The sequence below is a fragment of the Acinonyx jubatus genome, chromosome D1, assembly GCF_027475565.1.
Source record: "Acinonyx jubatus isolate Ajub_Pintada_27869175 chromosome D1, VMU_Ajub_asm_v1.0, whole genome shotgun sequence".
In the NCBI taxonomy this organism is placed as follows: Eukaryota; Metazoa; Chordata; class Mammalia; order Carnivora; family Felidae; genus Acinonyx; species Acinonyx jubatus.
The window spans coordinates 32,295,102-32,319,464 of NC_069390.1; the positions used below are offsets into that span (position 1 = coordinate 32,295,102).

The 24,363-nt window shown below is 33.2% G+C and overlaps 1 protein-coding gene across 3 annotated transcripts in view; it reads left to right on the top strand.

Moving 5' to 3' along the window:
• Nucleotides 1-23,460, top strand: part of KIF18A (kinesin family member 18A) — a 79,565-nt gene extending 56,105 nt beyond the window's left edge. For 2 of the 3 annotated variants that reach the window (XM_015066893.3, XM_053203353.1), the window contains 4 exons: nucleotides 13,961-14,399; nucleotides 15,186-15,293; nucleotides 20,959-21,068; nucleotides 23,251-23,460. In XM_015066893.3, the coding sequence (XP_014922379.2) occupies nucleotides 13,961-14,399; nucleotides 15,186-15,293; nucleotides 20,959-21,068; nucleotides 23,251-23,333 (740 nt within the window). In that variant the 3' untranslated portion in view covers nucleotides 23,334-23,460. Of the gene's footprint in view, nucleotides 1-13,960; nucleotides 14,400-15,185; nucleotides 15,294-16,139; nucleotides 16,392-20,958; nucleotides 21,069-23,250 lie in introns of those variants that run through there. The other variant, XR_008290416.1, reaches the window with a different exon arrangement.
• The last annotated feature ends 903 nt before the right edge of the window (nucleotides 23,461-24,363 follow it).

Consider the following 24,363-nt stretch of genomic DNA (forward strand, 5'->3'; position numbering starts at 1 on the left):
GAAATAGAATGATGGTTCTTCATTCAACTTATTTTAAAACACTTTGAGAAAATGTGATGTAAGAAATGAATAATAATAGCAATATCTAAACTAGTTTCCATTTCTCTTGTCTCTCCTCTCTCCAGTCTGCCCTTCACACTACAATTATCTTCCTAATAAAGTGCAGACCCCTTATTTAGGAGAGCCTTCTTAAGGCTTTTGCCAGTCTGTTTTCAAGCTGCAGACTACTTTTCTACAGCACTTGGTGTCCCGGGCTTTTCTTAAACATACTCTGTTTCTTGCCTCTCTAGTTTCCAAGCTTTTCCCTCAATCTTGAATGCTGTTTCCTCTTGCTTCATCCTACATCCTAACTTATTAAAATCCTTATCCCCGCTGAGAGTCCAGTTCAGATTCTGCTTTCTTTATGAACCTTCCCTTTACTGAGTCCTCTCTCCTTGGCCTGTACATAGCCTTGCATTTCCACCATATTTTTTGTATTTCTGTTACAGTGATTACCACTCCTTACCTTCTCTCTCCCCAACAACTGTATCTTCATTGGCAGTCAGAAACTGTTTTCTGTAATTCATTTTTAACTTTATTGCTCCTTTCACTAATATTTTAGCCTTTTTATTATCTTAGCAATAAATGTTCATTTATTTGAATTTGGAAAAAGAAGTCCAGCCAAAAGAAATAAGATGTCTTTCATTAACGTCTATTAATATTTTGTTTTAATAGTTGGACATTTTTTCTAAGCATTCATATGCAGTTGGTATTTTTTAAACAATAAATATTGAGATCTATTATACATAGAATTGATCACCAGCTTTTTCTCACCGAACCACTTGTTACACACATTTTCCTATTAAATATGAAATTAAATTACTTTTAACAATTGCATGCTTATCTAATCCCCTACCAATGAATGTTTAGTTTGTTTTCATTTTATTGCTGTTAACAAGTAACATTCCACTAAACATCTCTCTGTGTGTTTATGTTTCACAGCTTGTCTAATTATTTCCTTAGGCTAAGCCCCTAAAAAATAGAATAGCTAGATCAAGGGGTATGTACATTTTCACAGTATTTGATATGCATTGTCAAATTATTCCCCAGAACTATTATAACTGTAGAATCTACCACTTTACGTGGGTAATGAACGTGGGCATTTTTTTATGTGCTTTTGTCCAGTTGTGATTCATTCTAAATTACCTGTTCACTTTCTTTGCTTTCTTTTTCTCTTTCATGTTTCTTATTCATCTTTTAAGAATTCTTTCTTGGTAGACCAAAGATAACCAACCACACAGATACATATATATATATACCAGACAGAGACATGTACACATATACACATACAAGAGCTTTAAACCCTTTGCCATGTATGGTACTTTTTTTTATTTTATTCATGGTGATTTTTAATTTTTATGTAACCCAACTTTAAATTATAAAAATACCCATATTTCATTCACTCTTAATGTTCTTTTTCTGACAGTAGTAGTCAGGAGATAGAATCTGTTTTGGGGAGATGAAATTATATATTACCTCTATTCATATTTTTGAATCTGTGAAATTTTATTTTTTTAAGTCTTCGTTATAATTATATATGCTATTACTTTGGTTTCTTTACCTGAATTCAGCAAGAGACTTGAGTTCTGTCAAAAACAAATATGATTGATATGATTTTGAGCATGTCACTTTCTTGCTGTGAACAACAAATTATAAGATAATCTAATACTAAATTCTGGTTCTTTGTGTGAGATGGTACCCACTGTGACTTTTCTGTGATCTGTAGTTAGGAAAGAAGTAGGACCTGCTTTAAAGTGGGAATTTCTAAAGTGGAAATTCATTTAAAAAATATAGATTGCTAGCCACCTGAGTGGCTCAGTCGGTTAAATGTCTTGATTTCGGCTCAGGTGTCATGATTTTGCACTCATGAGATCAAGCCCCGTGTCAGGCTCTGCTCCGAGTGTACTTAGGGTCCTAATCCTAATCCTTCTGCTTAGGATTCTCTCTTTCCCCCTCTCTCTGCCCTTACCCTGCTCATGCTGTCTCTTTCAAATAAATAAACAAATATAGATAGATAGCTAAATGTCATGATTTCTGTGACATAGGAATATCACAGTGACATTTGGTTTAAAATTATTTAGACCTGACTTTCTTAATAATTTATTAATTTAAGGGCATTTCTTATAATAAAAAATAATAATCAAAGAATTATTTAAAAGTAAAAATATACCAACATTCTTATAACTACCTTTAGGAAAATCAGCATATCAGTTTTTCTTCTGTTGTTCACTTGAAACTCATGATGGATGACATAACAAACTGCTAGAATTTATCTAGTATTTCTAAACAGTATGCTTACACTGCTGTTTATTGATTTATCTATGTTTAGATTTTTATCATCTTCTGATTGTGATTGATGAAGATTTAGTTCATTTATACCACCACTATTTCTTCTTCCCTGATCTGCTAATGTAGCCAGGTATTATACAATATACATAGTTTATTATTATATATTATTATATAATTACTATGTGATAATTATTAAAACATTATAAACATGTATAATATATAATACATAATTAACTTAAATTTATAATATCCTGGCATATTAGCAGGATCAGGTAATAAGTGGCATATATTATATATAATATTATACTTACACATATGTTAATAATATAACAATACTAGGGCCTATTTAAGGAAATTTTTATAATAAAATATAAATATTATTAAAACATTTTTTAAGTTTTAGGCATAATTTTTAAGTTAATAAATATTAGCAAGATTTTTTTTAAGACATTCCTTAAAACTACTTTCAGAAAGATAGATATGAAAGCAATCTGTTTCTGCTTTCTACTAGAAATGTTTCAGATTCCTCAACCAAATCTGTGGGATAGGGTTCTTGGAGAAATGAAATATTGATAGAAATAATGAAGAAGACTAGATTGTGCTTGGAGGTGGATTTAAATGGCTTAAAGAACAATACAGCCAATAAATACATTTTTAGATGTTTCTCTTCAGGTCTTTTGCATATACTTTTTCATGAGACTGTCCTGTATTTCATTAACAGAGTCAAAATATACAACTTACTGTTTTTATTATACTACCATAATTGATCATATTCCTTAAGATTCCAGAAGTTTGAGAAAGAGATGACAAGTGGCAGATTAATTAGTATATCAATTTCATTTACTTCTTCATTAACTCCTTACCCAGGGATCAAATATTTATTCATAATTTCTTTTCATCACTAACAAATGTAATTTAATGGAGAAGCAAATTATTGTAATTTCATTATGATTGTCACTGTTTTTATTTTGATTTTAAGCTGTGGCTTATATTAGCATATTTTATTCTGTATAATACTATACAAACTACACAAATGTTAATGTACATAAGTTGTAACCTAGGTAATATTGTGTTACAATCTGGACAATCACAGATGAAAATTGTATTTTTTTTTTCCATCTAATCCACAACTTTAGTGCTTGCATTTACAGTTCATTTTAAAAGTGGTTTTAATACTTAAAAGTCTTTTGAAAGGCTTCTAAAACTTGGCAGTCTCAACAAAATGTTTTTGTCTGACTTCCTTTTTAAGCCTCTCTATGGACTTACAGTAAACAAACTTTTTAAAGCGGGAAATCTCTAGCCATAATGCAGGAACAGATGAATAGAACACTAACCACTTTATCCTGAAATGCACATTTTCAGTTGTACATAAGATGCCTTAAAGCATCATATAAATATTTTAAGATGTTTCGTAAACTATTAATGGATAAGTATTACAAAGACTACAAAGACTAGGATTGGATTCATTAAACACAACTTATTATAGGGTTTAGAAGAGGAGCTCTTCTATATCTTTCAGTAGTCCTATCTCTGATTACTTTTAAAATCCTGTTTTGAATTATAGCACATAATTATTTCGAAAAGTTCTATTATTTAATCGTATAACTTCCACCGCCTACCCTCTTTCCTAAACTAGGAGTTTATCAATAAGTCTTTAGCATGTCATATGTATTTTTGTTAAATTGTTATTTTTAAGAAAAGCCTCATGATTCTAGAAATAGCAATCAGGTGCATTATATTGTTACCTCATTAATATGTGCCTTCAACAATGTGAAGTGTTAATAAGCCTAAAAAGATCCTCTTGAACTTGAGAATAATTGTATTAGGCCTTTATAACTAAAGAAATACCAAAGTTATTTTTCAGTGAACAATTCTCTGAGTAGTTCCCAAAGTGTTTTTACAATTTTATATAATCCGGTTAAGTAGAAAATAGTAATAGAAAATTTGCGGATCCTTAAAGTGACCTCTCTCTGTTTAATCATCTGAATATTTCTCAACAAACACATAAAGAAATTAAAGTATGTTATGTCATCATATGGAATCTAAATGTGAAGGTAAAGATAGGTATAAGAAATCCAATAACTAAAGCTGGAGATCTTTAAGACACTTAGAATATCTGAAGACAAACTGATTAAATCCTTGTTCTTATACAAAGTATGTCTTCTTTCTTAGAGATTTTGCTATCCTAAATGTTATTTTTATTTATGCTATTGTTCTCTATATATTTTTGGTATATCAACATTACATCTGCTGGCATTCAGATTACACAGGCAGTTCCCTGAAGAAAAGGAATTCTCCTTCATTCTGGAACTCATGACTTTAAATCTATTTTATCCATTTCTCACCATATTGAATGATTTATTTCTGATAATTGAGTCACATTTTTATTAGCCCTTTTTAAATTTTTCCAGGTAGGAAGTTGTTCTCCCTTGCTTTTTGTTATATGCCAGAGAAAACATGACGTGGGGAGGGAGGTTGGTGGTAAGCCTCTAGAGAGTAGGGCTAAGTAAAGATCTTTCCCACCTTCCCTAGGCCTAGAACATTCATATGCTCTTCTTTTTGCCCATTCCTTTCATATTATTTGTTTACATGTTTCAGTTAGACTTTTGAATGTAAAACTTCACAGCTTTGGCTAGCTTGACCCCACTTGGGGTCCACAGATTTTGAGTAAAGCCTTCCCAGAACAAGCAAGATACATATTTTGGCCTGCTTTTCCCTTTACAGCTCCAAAGTCTGATTATTTTATTTTCATCAAAACTCTTACATGTGGGTGCGTATGTGTGTTTGTCTGCCTCCCCCTCTGCTTTCTCTCCCCTCTCCACCTTCATCTGCTTTTAAAATCCAGCTTACATTTTTATAAAATAATACATACTTTTTAATATGTACATAGTGTACATAGTGCATAGGTTAGAAAGCTAACAGGTACTCCTATTTGTGGAAATATCTCTGCCATTTTGTTGCCCATTCCCAATTCTTATTCCCCTTTTAGCGGTAACTTCTGGTTTTTCCTTTTAATTTCCAAATTTCAAATTTATACTGCTAATTCCTATTTGCTTACATTTTTCCAATTTTAAATATCATCTACTAATTTTTTTTTACTTTGGACCCTAAGTATTTAATACCTTTACATGCTATATATGTTTCCTCCCCTACTCCATCTTTCCAAAAGTTTTTCAGCTTTGTAAAAATAAATCTCTAGGGTGTGTTCAAGTAAATATTGTTTCCTCTTGAGCCAAAAAAATATGTAAGCTTTCTTGTATAGCTTTATTGTTTCTGTATGTAGTACTTGCTTTTTTCCCATCCTCTTTTTTGTTACTCTCCCTTATTTTACAGAAATACATCCTCCAATAGAGTCTTCCAGTGGGTGTGCAGGAAGTAAATTTTTTCAGATAGTGCATGTTTGGCATTATATTATCTGGTTATTTGACTAGGTATAGAATTCTAGGTTGGAAATAATGTTTCTAAGAACCATGTAGATATTGGCTCCACTGATTTCTAAATCCCAGTGTTGCTGTTAAGTGACATGCCATTTTTATTCCCCATATTTTGTGTATGACTTTTTCCTCTAAGGAAGATTTTGGGATTTTCCCTTTATCCTTAGTTTTCTGAAATGTCACAATGATGTACCCTGGGTATTAGTCTTTTTTACTTCATTAAACTAAGTAGTCTGGGCTTCTCTCTCTCTGAAAATCTTTATCTTTTCACTCTGAGAAATGTTCATATATATATGTGTGCACATATACATACATGTACCTCCATATAATAATATTTTTTCCCACTTCCTGCACTGTCTTTGGACTCTTAACTAATCTGGTGTTGGATTTCCTGGGTTGAGCCTCTAATTCTTTTATTTGCCTTCTTGTATTTAACTCTTTTGGTTTGCTTGTTCTTTCTAAGAGATGTCCTCCACTTGATCTTACAGACTTTATTTTGATTTTTCGTCCCTCTCATATTTTAGATTTCTAAGAACTCTTTTTAGTAATTCAGTGTTTCTTTCCATAACATTTTGTTTCTATTTCATGAATGTAGTAATTTCTCATCCCTCTGAAGATATTAATTGTGGTTATTCTAATACAGTCTTCTATTTCTACATTGTCTATTTCCTCTCTTTTTTTTTTTCCTGCATGTAGTTCTCTATCCTGATTATCGTGTTGAAAGATATATACTCAAACATCTGGTGACCCTAGTTATATTCTGTGTACATAGTTAGGTCTTTCAGCTTTACTTTATGGTGATCTCCAAAAAAATAGTTTTGGGGAGCCTGAAAATGTGAGTACCTATGTCTTTATTGTTATGGTTTGTCTATGAAGAATTCTGATTTCCCATTTAGGAGGTGTATAAGTCTGGCACCAGTGTATTAGAGCAGTAGGAGAAAAATCTGTGCATTCATTATTGAGAAATTACTAAAAAAAAACCCTAATGTAAGCTGTGCATGATGGCCCCAAGTCTCCACCTGTCCAGAGAATAAAACCTCATGTCTTTTAACAGGGTGATGAAGTAATAATCACCTGGCAGGACAGATGATATTGATGGGGTAAGAATTTAGGGGGTCCAACTTCCTTATACAGACTTTCAATCAGTTCTGTTTTTAGCTCCACCCTGTGCCTTCAGAGTCATCCTCATGCCTCCAATTCCTGAGATTTTCTGAGGCTTCAGAGAGCTAGGTTTTTATTTGTTTTTGTCTCATTCCTTACATTACTCTTATTTTAAAAAATGTTTTTGCTATTTACAATTTTGGAGGAGCAATTATACATTTATTACAAAAGTGGTCAAATGCTTTAAGAAGAAAATAACATTCAGAATTTTTCCATCCGTAATCACTAATATTTTAATAGATTATGCATATTTCCTTCTGCTGTTTTCTTTAACTTTCCCCCACCTTTTTTGCTTGCAGAGTTTGTATGTGTATGTTTTTTGTTTTCAAAATTGAGATCATGCTGTGTGTACAATTTGTACACTACTTCATTTTTCCATATTTTCAGATAATCTATGAAACATGGCTTTAAATAATTTTGTAGTTATGAATGTCCCGTGTTTTATTTAGCCATTATTCTAATCGGCTTCATTCTCCATGTGGTAGGGACTCCATCTTGTGTGGGAGTGAAGAACATGCATCTTGATTATCAGCAGGCCTGAGTTTGTATGCCAGTTCTGCCATTCCTTTGTTCTGCCATATCTTTTTACTGATCCAGTGAGTTCCCTCAATACGTGTTATCAGTATGCTTTGCCCATAACTTGCTAATACTCAAGTAGAAATTAGGGTCCACAAATGGGGGACAAATGCATTCCTTTTCATGGATCTAACAGCCCCAGGAGTATAGAAAAGGAACCAGAGCTCTAGGTAGTATCAGCTAGAAACTTTGCCATTTGCCCAAGATCTTCTGATCCATGTGTAGTGTGGTACCAATGCTAGGAGCAAGGCCCACAGGTTTGGGTACTTTCTGTTCCGTACTCCTCTCAATATTGAGACAGCTGGGCCAGAACTGGGTTTGAGGGCCTCTTAGTCCTACTGCTAGTATTCAGATATTACCATTTTACTGTATCCCATAGCTTTGTCTCATCCTTTCTACTTCTACTTCATCTACTCCCTCATTCCTATTCCTAATGTAAGGGACTCTAGTAACATTCTGCCAGTGTCTTTTACTCAACTCCCAGGGATAGCACTGAAGGATGAGGTGGGGGAATATTTTGTCATATTCTCCGCCATGTCTTTCTTTATTCTAGTTCTAGGTACACAGTATCATCCCTAAAGTCCTCTAATGTCCTAGTGTGCAGATAATATTCTTCCCTTATCACCAACATTAAGACAAGTTTTCTCCTATTTTTATTATATGGTCATTTTAAAGGAAATGTGGAAGGAAAGCTAGATGCCTCTACTCAGATTACCATCTTGGTTAAAATTGATTGTCTTTTGCAAAGTTAACCTTCATGTCCCTTCTTGTACCATGGATGCTTCTAAAACAACACGTACAAGGTGAAGCCAACCAAGTTCTGGTTCTTCCAGCGAGAAATTCTTCCAAGTATTTGATGCCTTTCTGTCTTCCCTCCCTATCAAAAAGAAAAGGTTCTGATATCATGTATATCATATATTATTTGATCAAAATGCATTCATTATGGGACCACATTTGCATTTTGAAGCTTCACTAAATACGCATTAAAATGCAGTGGCTCCTTTTTAAGGAATTGAACGCAACAATCAATCAACAAGGTATTGGGGGTGGAGCAGTCAGTCCTTGTATCTGAAATCACAGTAGGTCTATGCCTAGAACTGAAGATAAATCTGTTTCAATTGTTAGAGGGTGTCTAGAGATGAATTTGCAGAGAAAGTAGAGTGCCTGACCTAAAAAAGGATACTCTTTCTGTATCATTCTGTTCACTTAAATCTTTCCCTCCCTTTGTATAAATTCCTAGGAGCCAAAGTCCATTTTCAGTAATTGTCTTTCTGCCACCCTTTTCTAGAACCATTTCCTACTGAACCTCTCTCCTCTCCTGTTCTTTCCTTTTCCTTACCCAAGCATGATAATAACAGCCATCATCTCTGAATAAAAAGCTATATCCTCAAACCCCAAAAAGTATCTGCTGCCTCAGGTCCATGAGCATCCAAACTAGACAGGGAAGGAAGCAGATTCCTAGACACCTGCATTTACTTGAATCAGAGTTCCTCAGTAGAGGACAGGACCTCAAATGTGATAAGTGGGAGTGGGGGGAGGAAGCTGTCAGTAACAATGAGGATGCCAAATTTGAAGGAATGACATTTAGGACCTTTTGAACTTTTCTGTAATTGCTCACATAGAAATGGCTCATGGTTTCACTGAAAGTTGTCAATTTTGTTGATTAAATTATATGAAATACTGCTCCTTTGTGTGAAGTCCTTATCTTTGGTCCTGATTATTGGGCAGCTAGTCACATGTATGTATGTCATTGAAAATGTTCTGAATTTACTTTATATAATTTTAATCTGGTCATTTGATTACAACACCCTTCCCACATCCAATCATACTGCTACCAGTCTAGTCCAGGCTCTCATTTTTTGCCTGAGCTGTAGCAATAGCTATGTTACTGATTTCTCTGTTTCCTCTCTCACCCATTCATATTGTTATCTACACATTAAACAAGGCAATCTTTTTTTAAAACATAAATCATATCACCTCATATCCATGTTTAAAATAATCTTCCACAGATAGCCCTTTGCACTTAGAATATCTCATTTTATCTCATTCATAAGCCCTAACATTGGCTGGCCCCTTTTGAACTCTCTGGCCTCTTCTTATTTCTGTTTTCCCTCTGACTCACTACACTTCAATCACATTAGTCTTCTTTCTTTTCCTTGAGCTCAACAAATTTATTGTTGCCATCGGGTCTTTGCACTTGCTATTTCCTCTGCTTCTTTCCCAGATCTTCGTAGGGCTGGCTCTTTCACAGCCGTTCACGTCGCATCCCATCTCCCATCTTTAGAATCACCTTCCCTAGCCATCTAATTAACACCCTTCCTATCTCCCATCGCTCTCTATTACATTTCTATGTTTTATTGAATTTAAATGAATTTGTCATGATTATCTTAATTAAGATAATTTATTTTTCTTCCCTCTCTCCCCAGAAACGTAAGTTATTAAATGTCTTGTTTACTGCTAGATTCTCAAAACCTAAAAAAGGTCTGGAACATGGTGGGTGCTTAATACTGGGTGGATGAACAAATAGTGACTTCTCTTTATACGGATACAGTCCTCTTAGTTGTTTCTCTTGTACCAAAGCTGACGAAAACTTTTTTTTTTCCTTTTGTAATTAAAATAAACATTGATACTAGATTGGAAATAATAGTAGTGACTTCTTTTAGGTGTCTTGACATGGTTGCTGTTATTATCTGGAAATGAATTTCAACATATTCATTTATATCCCATGGATCATAATTGTTTCAGAGCAGTAGAAATGCAGTATACTTAACAATGTGTTGAAGAGCTAGAGTCCCAAAACTGCTATTTCTAGACCATAAGATACATTGCTACCTACTGCCTCCTATACTCAAATATATGATGATGCCAGTTGGTTTGGGGGATGGAAATGCCCAGGAGAGAAGACATGCTGTCCTTCCAAGGGGCTACCAATCATTTTTATCCCACTTTTTAAGAGCCTATAACAATGCATTTTTAATTTGCTATCCTCTCCTGTGTGACACCATGTTCCTGAGGTATTTTATTGACTATTATCATCTGTTAGAGTCCCTTGTTCTGCAAGTCTGTAACTGCATGATTCCTTTTCTCATTTTATGAAGCTTTTTTTAAAGGAATTATAATCTGCCTCCAGGTTCCTTCTTTATCATTTCCACTCTGTAGGCCCAAGAATTACAGAATCTTGTTAGATAGTATTTTCCCAGTCTGAATCAGGGGAAACTACAACTGCCCCAAGCCTTGTCTTCTGGAAAGTTACTGTACATCCTCTAATGGAAAAGTACAGCAAATCTCTTTTATAGACATAGACCTAGCATACCCAATGGTTCTTAAAGCCTATTAAAATGTACAGTGTCCCTAACCTAACAAGTCTCCAGTTTGCCATGCCCACTTAATATACTTCACTTTATTGCCTAAAGGAGAATAATTGTTTATCATATAATTGTATTTATATATTTTGGAAATCATATTCAAAGTCAAATGTCAGTTTACTGTGTTCTTTCATGGATTAAATGGAGACATAATCTCTTTATCAAGTAACAGTAGATTGACTGTTGAATTTCTATGTAAGCCTCTAAATCTTGTTTTTAGTCTGGTTATCTCCTATGTCTTTCTGAGCAACTAGTCAGCCTAAGTAGTCCTGAAATGACCATCTATTTTCTGCTCCCTTTTTATTATTGTATGTATTTAATAATTGAAAGGATAAATATAAAAGAACCCTCTGGATTTGTGTTTTGCATGTATGTTGTAGGTTTGTAGCATCTCTTCTTCCAGGCACAGGAAAACCATGGTATGTGAATCTACATTAACTACCACATCTCCATGTTTCTCCTTGAAGTTATCATATCTTTCTTTCCAAGAGAACAGAATTATGGCTGAAGATGTGTCATAATGAGATTGCTGTTGATTTCACTGACAAACTGTTAGTCTGATGATACCAAAACTTGATGTTGGGTGTATGTTTAAATTATCCCAGAGAACAGGTGGATATTTCTTCAGTGTCTTATGGAAGACCCCTGTTTTCATGTTCTTTACAAGCAGTAGGGTAAAAGTGGTCCACCATCATGGGAATTTGCCCAGTGCCACTCCAGAGATTATCCCTTTCTAGATACTATGTACAAGAAAAATAGTGACTCTGGATAATCCTTACCTCTTGAGATTTCATGTTCCATTGTGTTTTAAGTTTTACAATATTGTTATGAAGCCTGCATTTTTAAAGAACACTTAGTTGTGTATGCTTTACCAACACTTTTGGTTTATATTACAGTTTACTATCAGCTTTGGTAAACTGGATATCTGATAAACTAAAAATGAGACATTGTTTGAAATGTGTTCTTTTTGTGATAACTGTGTATAAGGTATTAATGGAAAGTAAATTATAACTTTCTCTGTAAAACTAGTAGTGCTAACAGTTGAATCATATTTACATATCTAGAGCCTTTCTTTGAACCTTAAGTATTTTATAGATCTTACCTAATCCTAGAAAACTCCCTGTACATGAAGGTAGTATTCCCCACCCCCCACCGGCCTTTTTTAGGGGGTATTAATGCCCACACTGCTTAAGTGAGTTGCCCAAGGTCACTCAGTGAGTTGTTGCTGAAGCCAGAAATAGAATCCAAGTCTCCTGACTCCCAATTCAGCTCTCTATCCTCGATATAGTTTTCTATCCTCTATATACCCCTGCTGCCTCTCATGGGAAAAGAAGTTAATCTTCCAGCTATTAATAGCCACCAAATTGGTGGTAGCAGCACAGTGGAGAAAAGTAACTGTCTTTACACTGCAGCATTAGTATAAAAATATCTGGTAATGGAAAATTTGACAAATGTCATGTTAAAGGGAGTGGAAAATTATTTTAAGATCTGGATCTCATTTATCTAGTTCTCAGAAAAGTAAAATTCCTTAGTAGAACAGGGATCATATTTTTCTTCCTGTTTTTAAATTGTCTTTCCTAGAGGGTAATTGTCAACCTAGCCATAGCAGAGCCTATTGTCAACTAACATAGTAAGAATAATGCACGTACTGATTATTATAAGTGGTTATTATAAGTGTATTTTCTAACTGGGTTGAAAGCTTGAATTGCTTTATTGAAATATGTAACACTTACGCAGCTTTCAGTGTTATTTAAGTTAGTATTATATCATAAAGCAAATGTAGCATTAGTTGAGAATCTTACTGCATGATTTGAAAACATGGGCAGAAATACACATTGTAGTTTCCTGACAATATACCTCCAGCAAAGTTGCTTCATGTCAGGCACCTGAAGCTCACCGTGAGTGAAACTGGCAAAGCAGCGGAAAGTTAATTAAGAAAGACAAGATTAGCACACTGGAGCTGATGAAGTGTATCGTTACGTATTCAATCAATTCATTATTCTATATATTTTAAAAAGGTATTTGAGAGGTAAATATCAAGCCTGTCTAGATTGTGGGAATTCAAACTTAAGTTCAAACAAAACAATTTGTCTCTTAATTTTGGAACAAGAAACAGGAATTTCCTTACTAATAATCTCTGGATATCATGTTTCTGTTTAAAGATCACTAAAAGCCTTTAGTCAGAAGAATGACATCAACATTATGTTTCAAGTTTAAGTGTAAGAGAGAAAGGATTGGTGGAGGTTCGAAAATACTGAGAAAGTAGTGGCAAGAGGATAATTACAAGAGTGTAGAATAAGACTAGAGGTCAAGTACAGATCTTTAGGGAAATATATACGTTTACTGGATGAAGTAAAAAGAAGGTAATAGATGTTGGAGAGGGAAATCATTTTGAAAAGCTACAGAAGTTGTAGCATAGAGCTAAGAAAAGTTCATTAAACTTGATGACCTCTTGACATTTAGGAGACTTACTTGTACAGAGTGATAAGGAAGGGCCATGTAGGAGTATTCTGACCTCTTCATATTATGTTCATTTATCTTAAGGTACTAATCTAATTTTCAAAAACTGATGAATTATGTATGGTATAGGAAACAAATGATCAGAACGCTTTATTAACCACCATATCTGAGATAGTAACAGATTTAATTCTTTCATTCACTTGGGATTTTATCGGTTATTGCCATTCTTGTTAATTTAGACTAGACTGCCACCCAATTAAAAAATAACTGGTGATATTTTATAATCTCTAAGTTATTAAGTTATTAATCTCTGTGTGTATGATTATTGAGTACTTTTTTGTTATCTTAAACATAAATCAAACATAAAATCTAAATTCTGCTATCTCTAAGAATTAGGGTTGGTATTAGCCATTTATTATTTATTTTCTGTTCCAGAATCTCTTTATAATGAGTTCATTAACATTATTTAAAGTTATTAGCAATAAACTATGTTTTTTCTTTCCAACTTTCTTTTAAATTTTAATCAGTTGGCAGAAAATGTACTTTATTATTGGTGGTGATGTTGTTTAACTGATATGGTTATTGGAAAATTGTTTAGGTGACATTATTGAGCTTCTTTTTAATTTTATTGAATAGGTACATCTTCAAGTGAATCTAATCTGTTTAAAATCCTTCCACAAAAAAGAACCCGAAGAAAATTAATGCCTTCTCCCTTGAACACAAAACATCCCCAAAAGTCTACACTGTCTGAAAGTTTGCAGCTCAATGATTCTCTCAGCAAAGAACTTCAACCTATTGTGTATACGCCGGAAGACTGTAGAAAAACTCAAAATTCATCTATAGTGACCTTACTACAACCATCATCACATTCTACAAGTTTTCAGACCATCAGCTCAAATGTAAACAGTGATAATTCTCTGAAAATGTTATGTGAAGCAGGTATTCCTCTCAGCAGGAGGAAAGAATATGCACAGGAAGATTTGGACTCTACATTTACTATATGTGAAGACACCAGGAGCTTAAAAAGTAAATTACCTGAACAAGAATCACTATCAAACAATAACATTTTACAAAGGTACAAAAAAGAGTATTTACCAGTTCTTCTTTTGTTTGTGTTTTTATTTCATTTTGTTTTGTTTACATAGTCTTTAAACCGTAGCTTTTTTTTCTTCTTAAGTTATATTTAAGGTCTATTTCATGAGTCAAGTATGCTATCTTGATTACAAAAGTCAGTGTTTTACCTTCATTAAATCTTGTTTTTATAAATATTAATCCACTAACACAATATTTTAAAGTCTTTAATTTGATATCTTAGTTGATTGACCCTCAGTAGACTAGAAGAAACCTTAAGGTATATTTAGTTTGTCCTACCTACTCCAAAGTTAGATGATACAAGCCATCATCAGAGGATTACTGTGTTTACTTTTATTTATTAATATGTTCACTAAAGAAAATCTCACATTTTTTATTCACGTTCAGCAAACCTCAGCTTACCCTGAATCATCATATATCTGAGGTATGGCTGACTACATGTCATCCAAGCAAACAGCCTTCTTACTTCTTCTCAGTTCATGTCCTGTACACTTCATCTGTTTAATCACAAGTAATCCAAATATGGGAAGAATGATACCTTCACCTTTCTATGCTGTTGGGATGCAGAAATCTCTTGAGAGCAACTCTTTCTATGAGATAAAAAAGAGAGAAGAAAACCCTAGGGCAAGCAAGAGAGGCTTTATAGTCTACAATAATATTTTTCTTTGTATATTCATACAAAATAATATTCTAATTATGAAAGTGTATGTTCATTTTTCTCCATAGTACAAATCAAAATTACTCATTTTATTTTTTATTTAATATACAGGCTTGCCTCTTCTTCATTTTCAACTAAACATTCTCTGCCTATACCAAGCATAGTACCATCCTACATGGCAATGACTGCGGCTGCCAAAAGGAAACGGAAGTTGACAAGGTACAATTAAACATAAACTGACTCAGTATTTACATAAGATCATCTTTATACTTTGTTTCCTATAGCTGCTTTTTATTTCATGTGATTAAACTGTGAATTATTACATATTTATTTAATGTTTCTTTACTTTGGAGAAAGAGAATGTGTGTGAGCGGGGGAGGGTCAGAGAGAGAGAGGGAGACAGAATCTGAAGCAGGCTCCACATTTTCCACACAAAGTTGATATGAGGGACTTGAACTCACAAATCATGAGATCATGACCAACCTGAGCCAAAGTTGGATGCTCAACCAACTGAGCCACCCAAACACCCCCTGTGAATTCATATTTAAATGTATATATAATTAATTGCTCTGAATGCAGCACTGGATTTATATTATCAGAAGCAGATCTTGATAAATCCCAAGTATTTCACTTGCTATTTACATAAAGTATTCTATATCTCAGATAATTAAAAATAAGTTGAAAAGTCTTCTGGCCTTCAAAAATGTCATTTAATTTTAACTTTTCTTCTGGTGACAACTTTTACTCATTTGGTATTTTTCTTTTTATACATTAATTAATTGCTTCAGTCCTAAAATATGTATTTTGATATATGACTAAATGTATTTTGATATATGACTAAAATGTAATGAGCAAAGAGACTTCTATTTCTGGCTATGACAATGTAGCTTATATCAGACCGAGCCCCCATCAACACGTTATAAAAGCTGATAAAACACAACCAACGGCTGCTTTAAAGGCACTGGAGAACAACCAACGTAGCCAAGACTTGAAGGTCTAAGATGCAGAGGAAAGGAAGACAAGCTATAGAGAGTCAAACCTTCTCTGCCTCTTTTTTCCATTTAGCATTTGCCAAGCATCAAGTGTAGAGGCCAAGCACAAAATGGAAGACTCCAGCTACCAGCAATCTCACTGATCTAAGGAAAGAAAATAGTTCTATATGTAGCTTTTGCCTTCAAGATGTTTGCCAAGTTCTGAATTCTGTGGCATAAGAGGCCAAGAAATAAAGCCGAAAGAAGCAGAAGTATTAAGTAGAGTTTTGACATTCTCATGCAGCTGGGACACAAAAACTGTACCGGGATCCATCAAGAAGAAAAGGTGCTGTTAAACCTTCAGGATTTTATTTGAGACCCTTGAAGGCCTGTGCTGTAGGAGTAGGGCAAACTGGAGATAGACCAGTTCTTAAAAGCCTGAAACAGACCTTACAACAACTCAGTCTCTTTTTGGATCAGAGTGATCTAATTCTGTCCTGCCTGCTTGCCAGAAGAAATTAATTTCTGGAGAAGTATACCTAGAGCATATACAGGTTTTTGGTTTGTTTGTTTTACATGTTTAGCACTTAAGCAAAAATCACCAAGTATGCCAGGAGACAGGACCAAATGACTGAAAACTGAAGATCCATAAGTGATACAGATATTAAAATTATCAGGTAGGGACTTTAAAATTTTAACTGTGATTAAGTTCAACAAAACAGTGACAATTTCCGAAAGAACTGTATTGTATTAAAATGAATCAAATGAATATTCTAGAACTGAAAAATGAAAATCTACTGAATTTAAGAATAAATAAGTAATAAAAAAATTTTTTTTAATAGACACAGCAGAAGAGAGTTTAGTGAACTGGAAGACAGATTGACAGAAAACTATCTAAACCAATGTGCAAAAGGATAAGATAGAAAATATGGAAAAGAGTGAAAAAGACATATGGGACACAATTAGATCTAACGTGTGTATTTTGAGTCCCAGAAAGAAATGAGAAAAAGAATGGGGAAAACAGTGTTTGAGGAGATACTGGCTAATAATTCTCCCAAACTGACAAAAGATAACTAATCACAGATTCAAGAAGCACTGCAAACCACAAACAGCATTAATACTACAAGAAACATACCTAGTTACATAGCAATAAAACAACTAAAAATCAAAGACAAGGAAAAAATCTTAAATATGCTGAATTATAGGACACAAAGTCCATTTTGTAGTCTTTATATCCCACGACACTGAATGCAATGACAAGATTGTAGTAAATGATTATATTATAAAATGACTGAATTGCTTTATCTCTTTTTCTTTGACATGTGATTATGAGGAAGAGTATAAGATCCTAAGATAGGATAACTCTTTTTAAGTTTACTGTTTTCCACCATGAACCTCTTATCATCTGGGCTAGTGTAAACAAATTTACAAATAGTCTGTGCCGCATAGAGTATTACCTCATTAGCATATTTAAGATCTGTCCTTTTCCCTTACAAAGTATAGCAGAACCTTGGAACATAGATTTAAGATTCATGGATTGATTTTTCTAGAATGTCTTTATCCATAACGTTTAAATTTCTGTATTTTGCTGTGGCACAAATTTGAATGATGCAATTTGTCTGGCTCCTGTATGAGTATCAATCATTTAATGAGTGAGCCTAGCTAACCATCATGTTTCATCCATCTTATCACTAATTTTCATTGTGTCAATTGTGTTATTCTTTCTGCTAATTAGTGTTGGAATTTTTGGTTCTTGTGGTTCTTCACTGGTAGCATGCTCTTTTGTGTTAACTAAGATGTAGCAAAAGTTTATAGCTAATTATCATTTCAAAATGTGTGCATCATTATCAGAATCAAATGAGTTTTCAAGAAATGTCCAGGTATGAAAATTATATTTAGAGTGGTTTTAGATGAATTAAAGAGCTTCCACATGAGCAGCTAATATTGCGAAATAATATTAAAGGACATATGAAGAAAGTAAGATTTCTCATAGCCTATTAATTGCTCTATTACATTCCCTCTGGTACCAATAATTAGATCCTGCCATTAACTAAGGTTAAAAGAGATTAATGCTAGAAATGTACATAATTACTTTTTTTTAATCTTCCTTTTCCCCAATTAAGCCTACATGAGTTTGAGAGTAATAAACTCTGGTATTTTCCACTTAGCATATTTTCCATTTTATGTACATATTTAGGTGTGTATGTGTATTCTAATGTGGTTTCTAAAAATGAAGAAGGGAAGGCTCCATATGTATAGTTATTTTAATTATTTTGTACCAGTTTTTCTCTCTGAAAAAAAAAAAAATTACAGTCCAAAAAGCACTGGATATTCTAAAAACTTATGAAACTCAACTTTTTAGTTACTGCTTAAGTTGAGAATATGAAATTTTGAATCATTTCAGATTATTTAATACCACTATAGCACACTGATTTAACTATAAATCAACCTATCAAATGTAATATATACATATGTAAAATTGTACTTATAAATTATACTAATCAGAGTTTTGGAGGTTTGTTTGCTTTGTGTTTATTTGGTTAGTTGGTTTTTTCTTTGTTTCACAATCTAGCTTAGCACCCAGAAATGAGTCTCACATTCATAATACATTTTTGGTTTGTTTTGAAAGACATCTAGGGGTGCCTGGGTGGCCCAGTTGGTTAAGCGTCCAACTCTAGATCTTGGCTCAGGTCATGATCTCACAGTTTGTGGGCTCGAGCCTGCATCAGACTCTGCACGGACAGCACAAAGCCTGCTTGGAATCCTCTCTCACTCTCTCTCTCTTTCCCTCCCCTGCTCTCTATTTCTCAAAAAAAAAAATAAACCATAATAAAATTCTGAAAGACATCTAATGAATCCAACTAGAAACTATCTCAACTGAAAGAATATGAGATGCATTATGTTAACATAATGCAGAAACATACTACTTTTATAAGGGACGGGGTTAAATCTTTACTTTCATTAATAGTTGTAACAGTATATTTGATACATAACCAGAAGAGTTATTAAATTTCTTCTCAATATAGTCTTTAACATAATTTGAATTTTCACTCATACCAATTTTAAGTCTTTTTATTTTGTGATCCAACATAAATCTAAAATAAATTTATAACATGAATGTTAAACATTTCGTTAGTGGACTGTTTTATCTAAATCCTAAAAAACTGTTTGCAGGTATTTTACTTATATATAAATATATAACTTATTTTTTATTTCATTCCTCAAAATATGAAGATTCTTTCAGATAGATTTATTCGAAAGCCTAATTTTCAAGTAAAAACAATTTATGAGTCAAAACAGAGGTCCTAGAACCAAAGTGAAAAATCGTACCACATAATAATAAAGGTAATTTTAAGATAAATTGTTAGGAAAACTAACTCTTATCAAAAGTAACCCATGACATTGATCTCTATACTTGAAATAACCAAATGACCAAAAAAGAATTTTTGCCTTAGACAGCGGATACATATATTATCCAAAAAAGGCAGTTAGTACCCCAAACAGAATTATAGTAACTTAGTTTATTTAGCACCATTTAGAAATGGAGAATTTCTACAACCAAATTTGTTTGCTTTCATAATACTAGTACTTTTTTGTTAGCATTCTGAGTAGATATAATTTATATTCTTGAACAGAGTAGGCAAAATTACATTTGGAGTACCATAATTACTTTTCTCACAGGCTCTAGAAAAATTGAGGTACATAGGTTGATTTATTTTTGCCAGCACTCAGTGTGCTCATGCCTGTTTTTCTTTCCTATCATGGTAAGTTGCCATTTCTGACCACTGTCAGTTACCATACAACTGATCCATCTTCTTTCTCCCTATTCCACAAACACACCCACATCAGTTTACTATTTGGTTAGAGCAAGCTGTTGCCATAACAGGGAAGCCCCCAAGTGTTAATGCAACCCACATTCAAATTAGTATCAACTTGTAAAATGGCATATGATATCTTTTTTAATCAGCAACTCCCTAAATTAGCTTATTTGAATCAGTATGAAGGGGGGATGTTTATCCTTCACTGGATCCCAACCCTGCCTGTTAAAACTTGATCCTCTTTGGATTAAGAAGGATTGGATTGCTGTTTTTCAGGACCCAGATCAAACTCCTCTTATCCACAGTCTTTCAGTTGTTTTGTTTTTTCTACTTTTAAAATCAGGAACCTACAGCTCCTTATAGTTTAAAAACCTACAGCACTGTTTTTTGCTTTACCTTGTATTATTTTGTGTATTTGTCTTATTTGTCCCCCACTCCCCATAAATTCATTATGTAAGTTTTCAGGACAGGGGTTATTAATGCCTAACTTATTTGTATATCCTGTAACATGAGGCCATAGTAGTAGGTGTTTAGTCATAATATGTCACCTCAAATTGAGTTAGAAATTTGACCCTTTAAAATTTTTTTAAGATAAAACAAATGAAAATAGGCCATTCTTTTCATTTCAGTTTCTATAATTGTAGTAATCAGAGAGAGATTCTCAGTCTATTACCATGCTTCGATATAAAAACAAGGTTTCCAAAAATCTCACTTGTTTATATTCTCCAGATTAAGGTTCATGCTCCAAATGTATAATATGAACTTGGTTTTTAACCTCTTGCAGGGTGCTCTTTATCTCTACACTTGGAATAATCGAGTTTGCTTATATTCTAGCAGGGCACTCTGAAAATATTTTGTTACAGACTTGTTACATATACCTACAGACATAATCTCCAACTTGAGTAAACATCATTAAAATCACTACATTTCCCTATGGGCCAAAAATGTGTTTAGTACCTCCAATTTTATGGAATGTTGCAATTTAACTGTTTTATTATTTCACTTTCTCTTTAATCTTTATTGCATGTAGAGTATGTATTAGAACTTCAAATATAAAAAATGCTTTACTAAAATAAATTTTTTTTTTCCCTCAAGTTCTGCATCAAATACTTCATTAACTGCGGAGGTAAATTCTGGATTTGCCAAACGTGTTCGACAAGATAATGCAAGTGATAAGCACTTACAAGAAAACAGACCAACAGCAGGTATGTCTCAGCTCTTAATTTGAGATTTAATAACATGATTGCCAAACATATGTATAGTACATTTTTTTTTACAGTGTTCTCATAAGAATCTCCTTTTATCTACCCATTACATTTACTACATGGTAAGTGTGACTTTCCATGTTACAGATAAGAAAATTTAAGACACAAAATAGAAAACACTTACCTGAGATCACACAGATATTTCATGGTGGAGCCAGACTTCTAACTCAGTATTCTTTACACCCATACTGCAGAAGAATTCATAAATAATTTAAGTAATAATTGAAATAATTAGCTAAATGTATTATTTAATAAGTTAATGATTAACTGTATTTTACAGTTTACTTGAAATTTATTAGCTTATTATTTTTAATAATTTGGCCTCTGAATCATTAGTGTAATTATTGCCAGGCTTCAATCTGTATCTAGTTACAGTCATATTGTAAACCACATTAGCAAGTTGCAAAAGATGCTGATGGAGACAGCTACATCTTCTCAATTGCATACGGCAGTGACATGAATCTGTAGTAACAAAACCACATCTTTGGTAAAAGTAGAGGTAGTAGCACAAACCAGCATCTGGGCATTGGTGTCCAGACCTTTGTCTCTCTGACACTGTAATTCATAAGACTTCATTTAGGAAGTATTTCTTTACTATGCACTGACTATATGCTAGGTTCTGTGACAGATAGCAAGATCTTTAAGACCCAGTTTGGTTTCTTCCCTAAGTAACTTGTAATTATGGTGCTTGGAATTTAAAGGGGTTTCATGAGATAATGAGGGTTTCTAAGAATAACATGAAAACTTTTTTTTTTCCCTGTCAATCCTCTTTATTAGAGTAATACAAAATCTCTCAATAGCTTTTTATCAATAAACCCTTACTTTTTGTGGTAGCCAGTGGCATCCTTAAGTTCAGTGGAAATGTCTTTAATGAAAATTTTAAAAATCAAAAAAGTCCTGAAATGTAAAATTTACTACAATTATTTGGTTAGCATGCCAAACTTAATAATGTTTAAAAATGTGTATGTGCAATTAGTATAGATATATATTGCCCCATTGGTCTCCTGAAAAATTTCCCCAGGAAATCATAATTTACAACTAAATAATTTATGATATTTCTCAAATAGAGATTTGGTTTTCCTAATATGCTTATTTCCTAAGAGTGGTATAAAAATGCATTAAATATCTCATGTATAAAAAGAGGTGAATTAAAAAATTCTACAGAGAAGAATGTAGGAGTTGATACTAAACTGCAGTGCTTGCCAGAGCAAAGAGGAGCTAAAGCTAAGTTAAAAGATTATGTGTTATTAAGGATAATGGAGTACTTAGAAAGAAGTATTGGTTTAAGGGGCAGTAATAGTTTATGTGTATTAGGATAGCCAAGTGAAAATGCCCAAATACACATGAGAAATTACTAGAAAAGTAAGAGAGAACTAGAGCTGCCTTTCCTAGAATATGTTTATCTGAGTTTTCCAACTAACAATGTACAAATAAAAAAACAAAGGAACATCAGTGGGAAAGAAGGTAACTGCTATTTACTGAGAAATAAGAGTGTCAAGAGACTACGTGCCCCTGAAACTAAAACCTAATGTGACCAGGAAAATGGATAAGAGATTAGGCTGATCCGTAAAGAAGTCAGTGGCACTGTTTTTAACGGCTTGGTTGAGCAGTCATGGTGAAGGCTTATGAAGAACCAGAGGAATGGACATTTGAGAGGTGGCAGGAAAAGGAATAAGGGCTATGGGATCAGGATTAGCACTTAGGGAAGTACTAGATGCAAATTATACTCTTAAATAGGAAAAATATGAAAGTTTAAAAGTCTTAGGGAAGTAATCCCAAAGAATGAGGGGAAAAAATGATGCAAAAAAGAAAGAGAGCAATGCTTGTAGAATAGTTGATAAAGAACAAAAGTAAATGTAGTGGTTTATTCAGTGATATTACTTGATACCTGTCAAACTCAGTTGACAACATGGAGAAATGATTTCCTATTTTTAAATGAATGTTGTTAATGTTTCTTTCATGTCATGTTTTAAATCATGTTAGTTAACAACTATGAATTTTAAAAATAAATTTTTCTTATTTGGTTATAATTTTTAACAAATTTTTATACGTTGAATGAAAAGTGAAAATTATTTTTGAATGATACTTTTACCATATTTATGTCTTTTTTTTTCCTTTCTAGACTATAAAAGAAACATCCATAAAGTAAAGGCAAACATGGTTAGAAAATTTGGAAGAAGTATTTCAAAAGGAAGTCTAAGATAAGTCACTTCAAAATCAAGGAAAACGAAATTGACACGTCTCCTTTTAAAAAGATTTGTTGCCAGTGCCCTTTCAGGAACTTATTTAAAACCTTTGAAAGAAGACCATCTTAAAGCTCAGTTTACCCTAATTACTTTAACAAGCAGAAGATGAAGTTCTTTCTGTTTTATTCTTTTGTATTCTAAGCAAATATGAAATTTCAACAGAAAAAGTTATGGCTTAATAAAGTTACTAACATATTTGTTACCCTTTGAGATCCCTAAGTCAGCATGGTGGCAGATCAGTGTTACTATGCTACAAGTTGATTAGGACATTTTAGAAAATAATAGTGAGTTACATTATCCTTACTGTTTGTTTTAAAATGAGAATTTAGAAGTGATAAAATTATGGCACAGGATATGTTTAGTCTTACATTATTTTAATCACATGTGACTTTACTTTCCAAAAATACTTTGATGTACAAATGTACATATATGTGCCCATAAAGTTGTTGTAAAGATTATTTAAGTAGTCTTCATGAATAAAATACTAATATTGTTCCTTGCTACTCGGTATATTAAAGATGTAGATTTTACAATGTTGGCTTTTCTGTCTTATTACCACCCCTTACACACTTTAAACTATCATTTTGTGTAACGTGAATTTTGTAGATTTGTATTTCAATTTAGATCAAGGTATATGGCAGTAGCACCAAGTCTGAAAATAATCCGTAGATTCCTTAATGATAGTGAGACAATGTTTTTAATCATTCCTTCTCCTATAGGAAATATATGGAGCTGCAATTAATCATATTGTTCACTTGCCGTGTTTGACCTGTTCATCTTCTGAGTGCAACAAATATTTGATCAAGTACATTTTTAATTTTATGTGGCCTGGGAACTGTTCCACCAGAACAAACAACCACTTAACAACCAGTTGAAACATCTTAGGACCTTTAATTTAGTCATGTTTTTCAACTTAAAATCTGGTGGGAGAGTATGAGATGGAATAATAATCTTTCAGGTTCCTCCCAACTCTGGGTCTGCAATTCCAT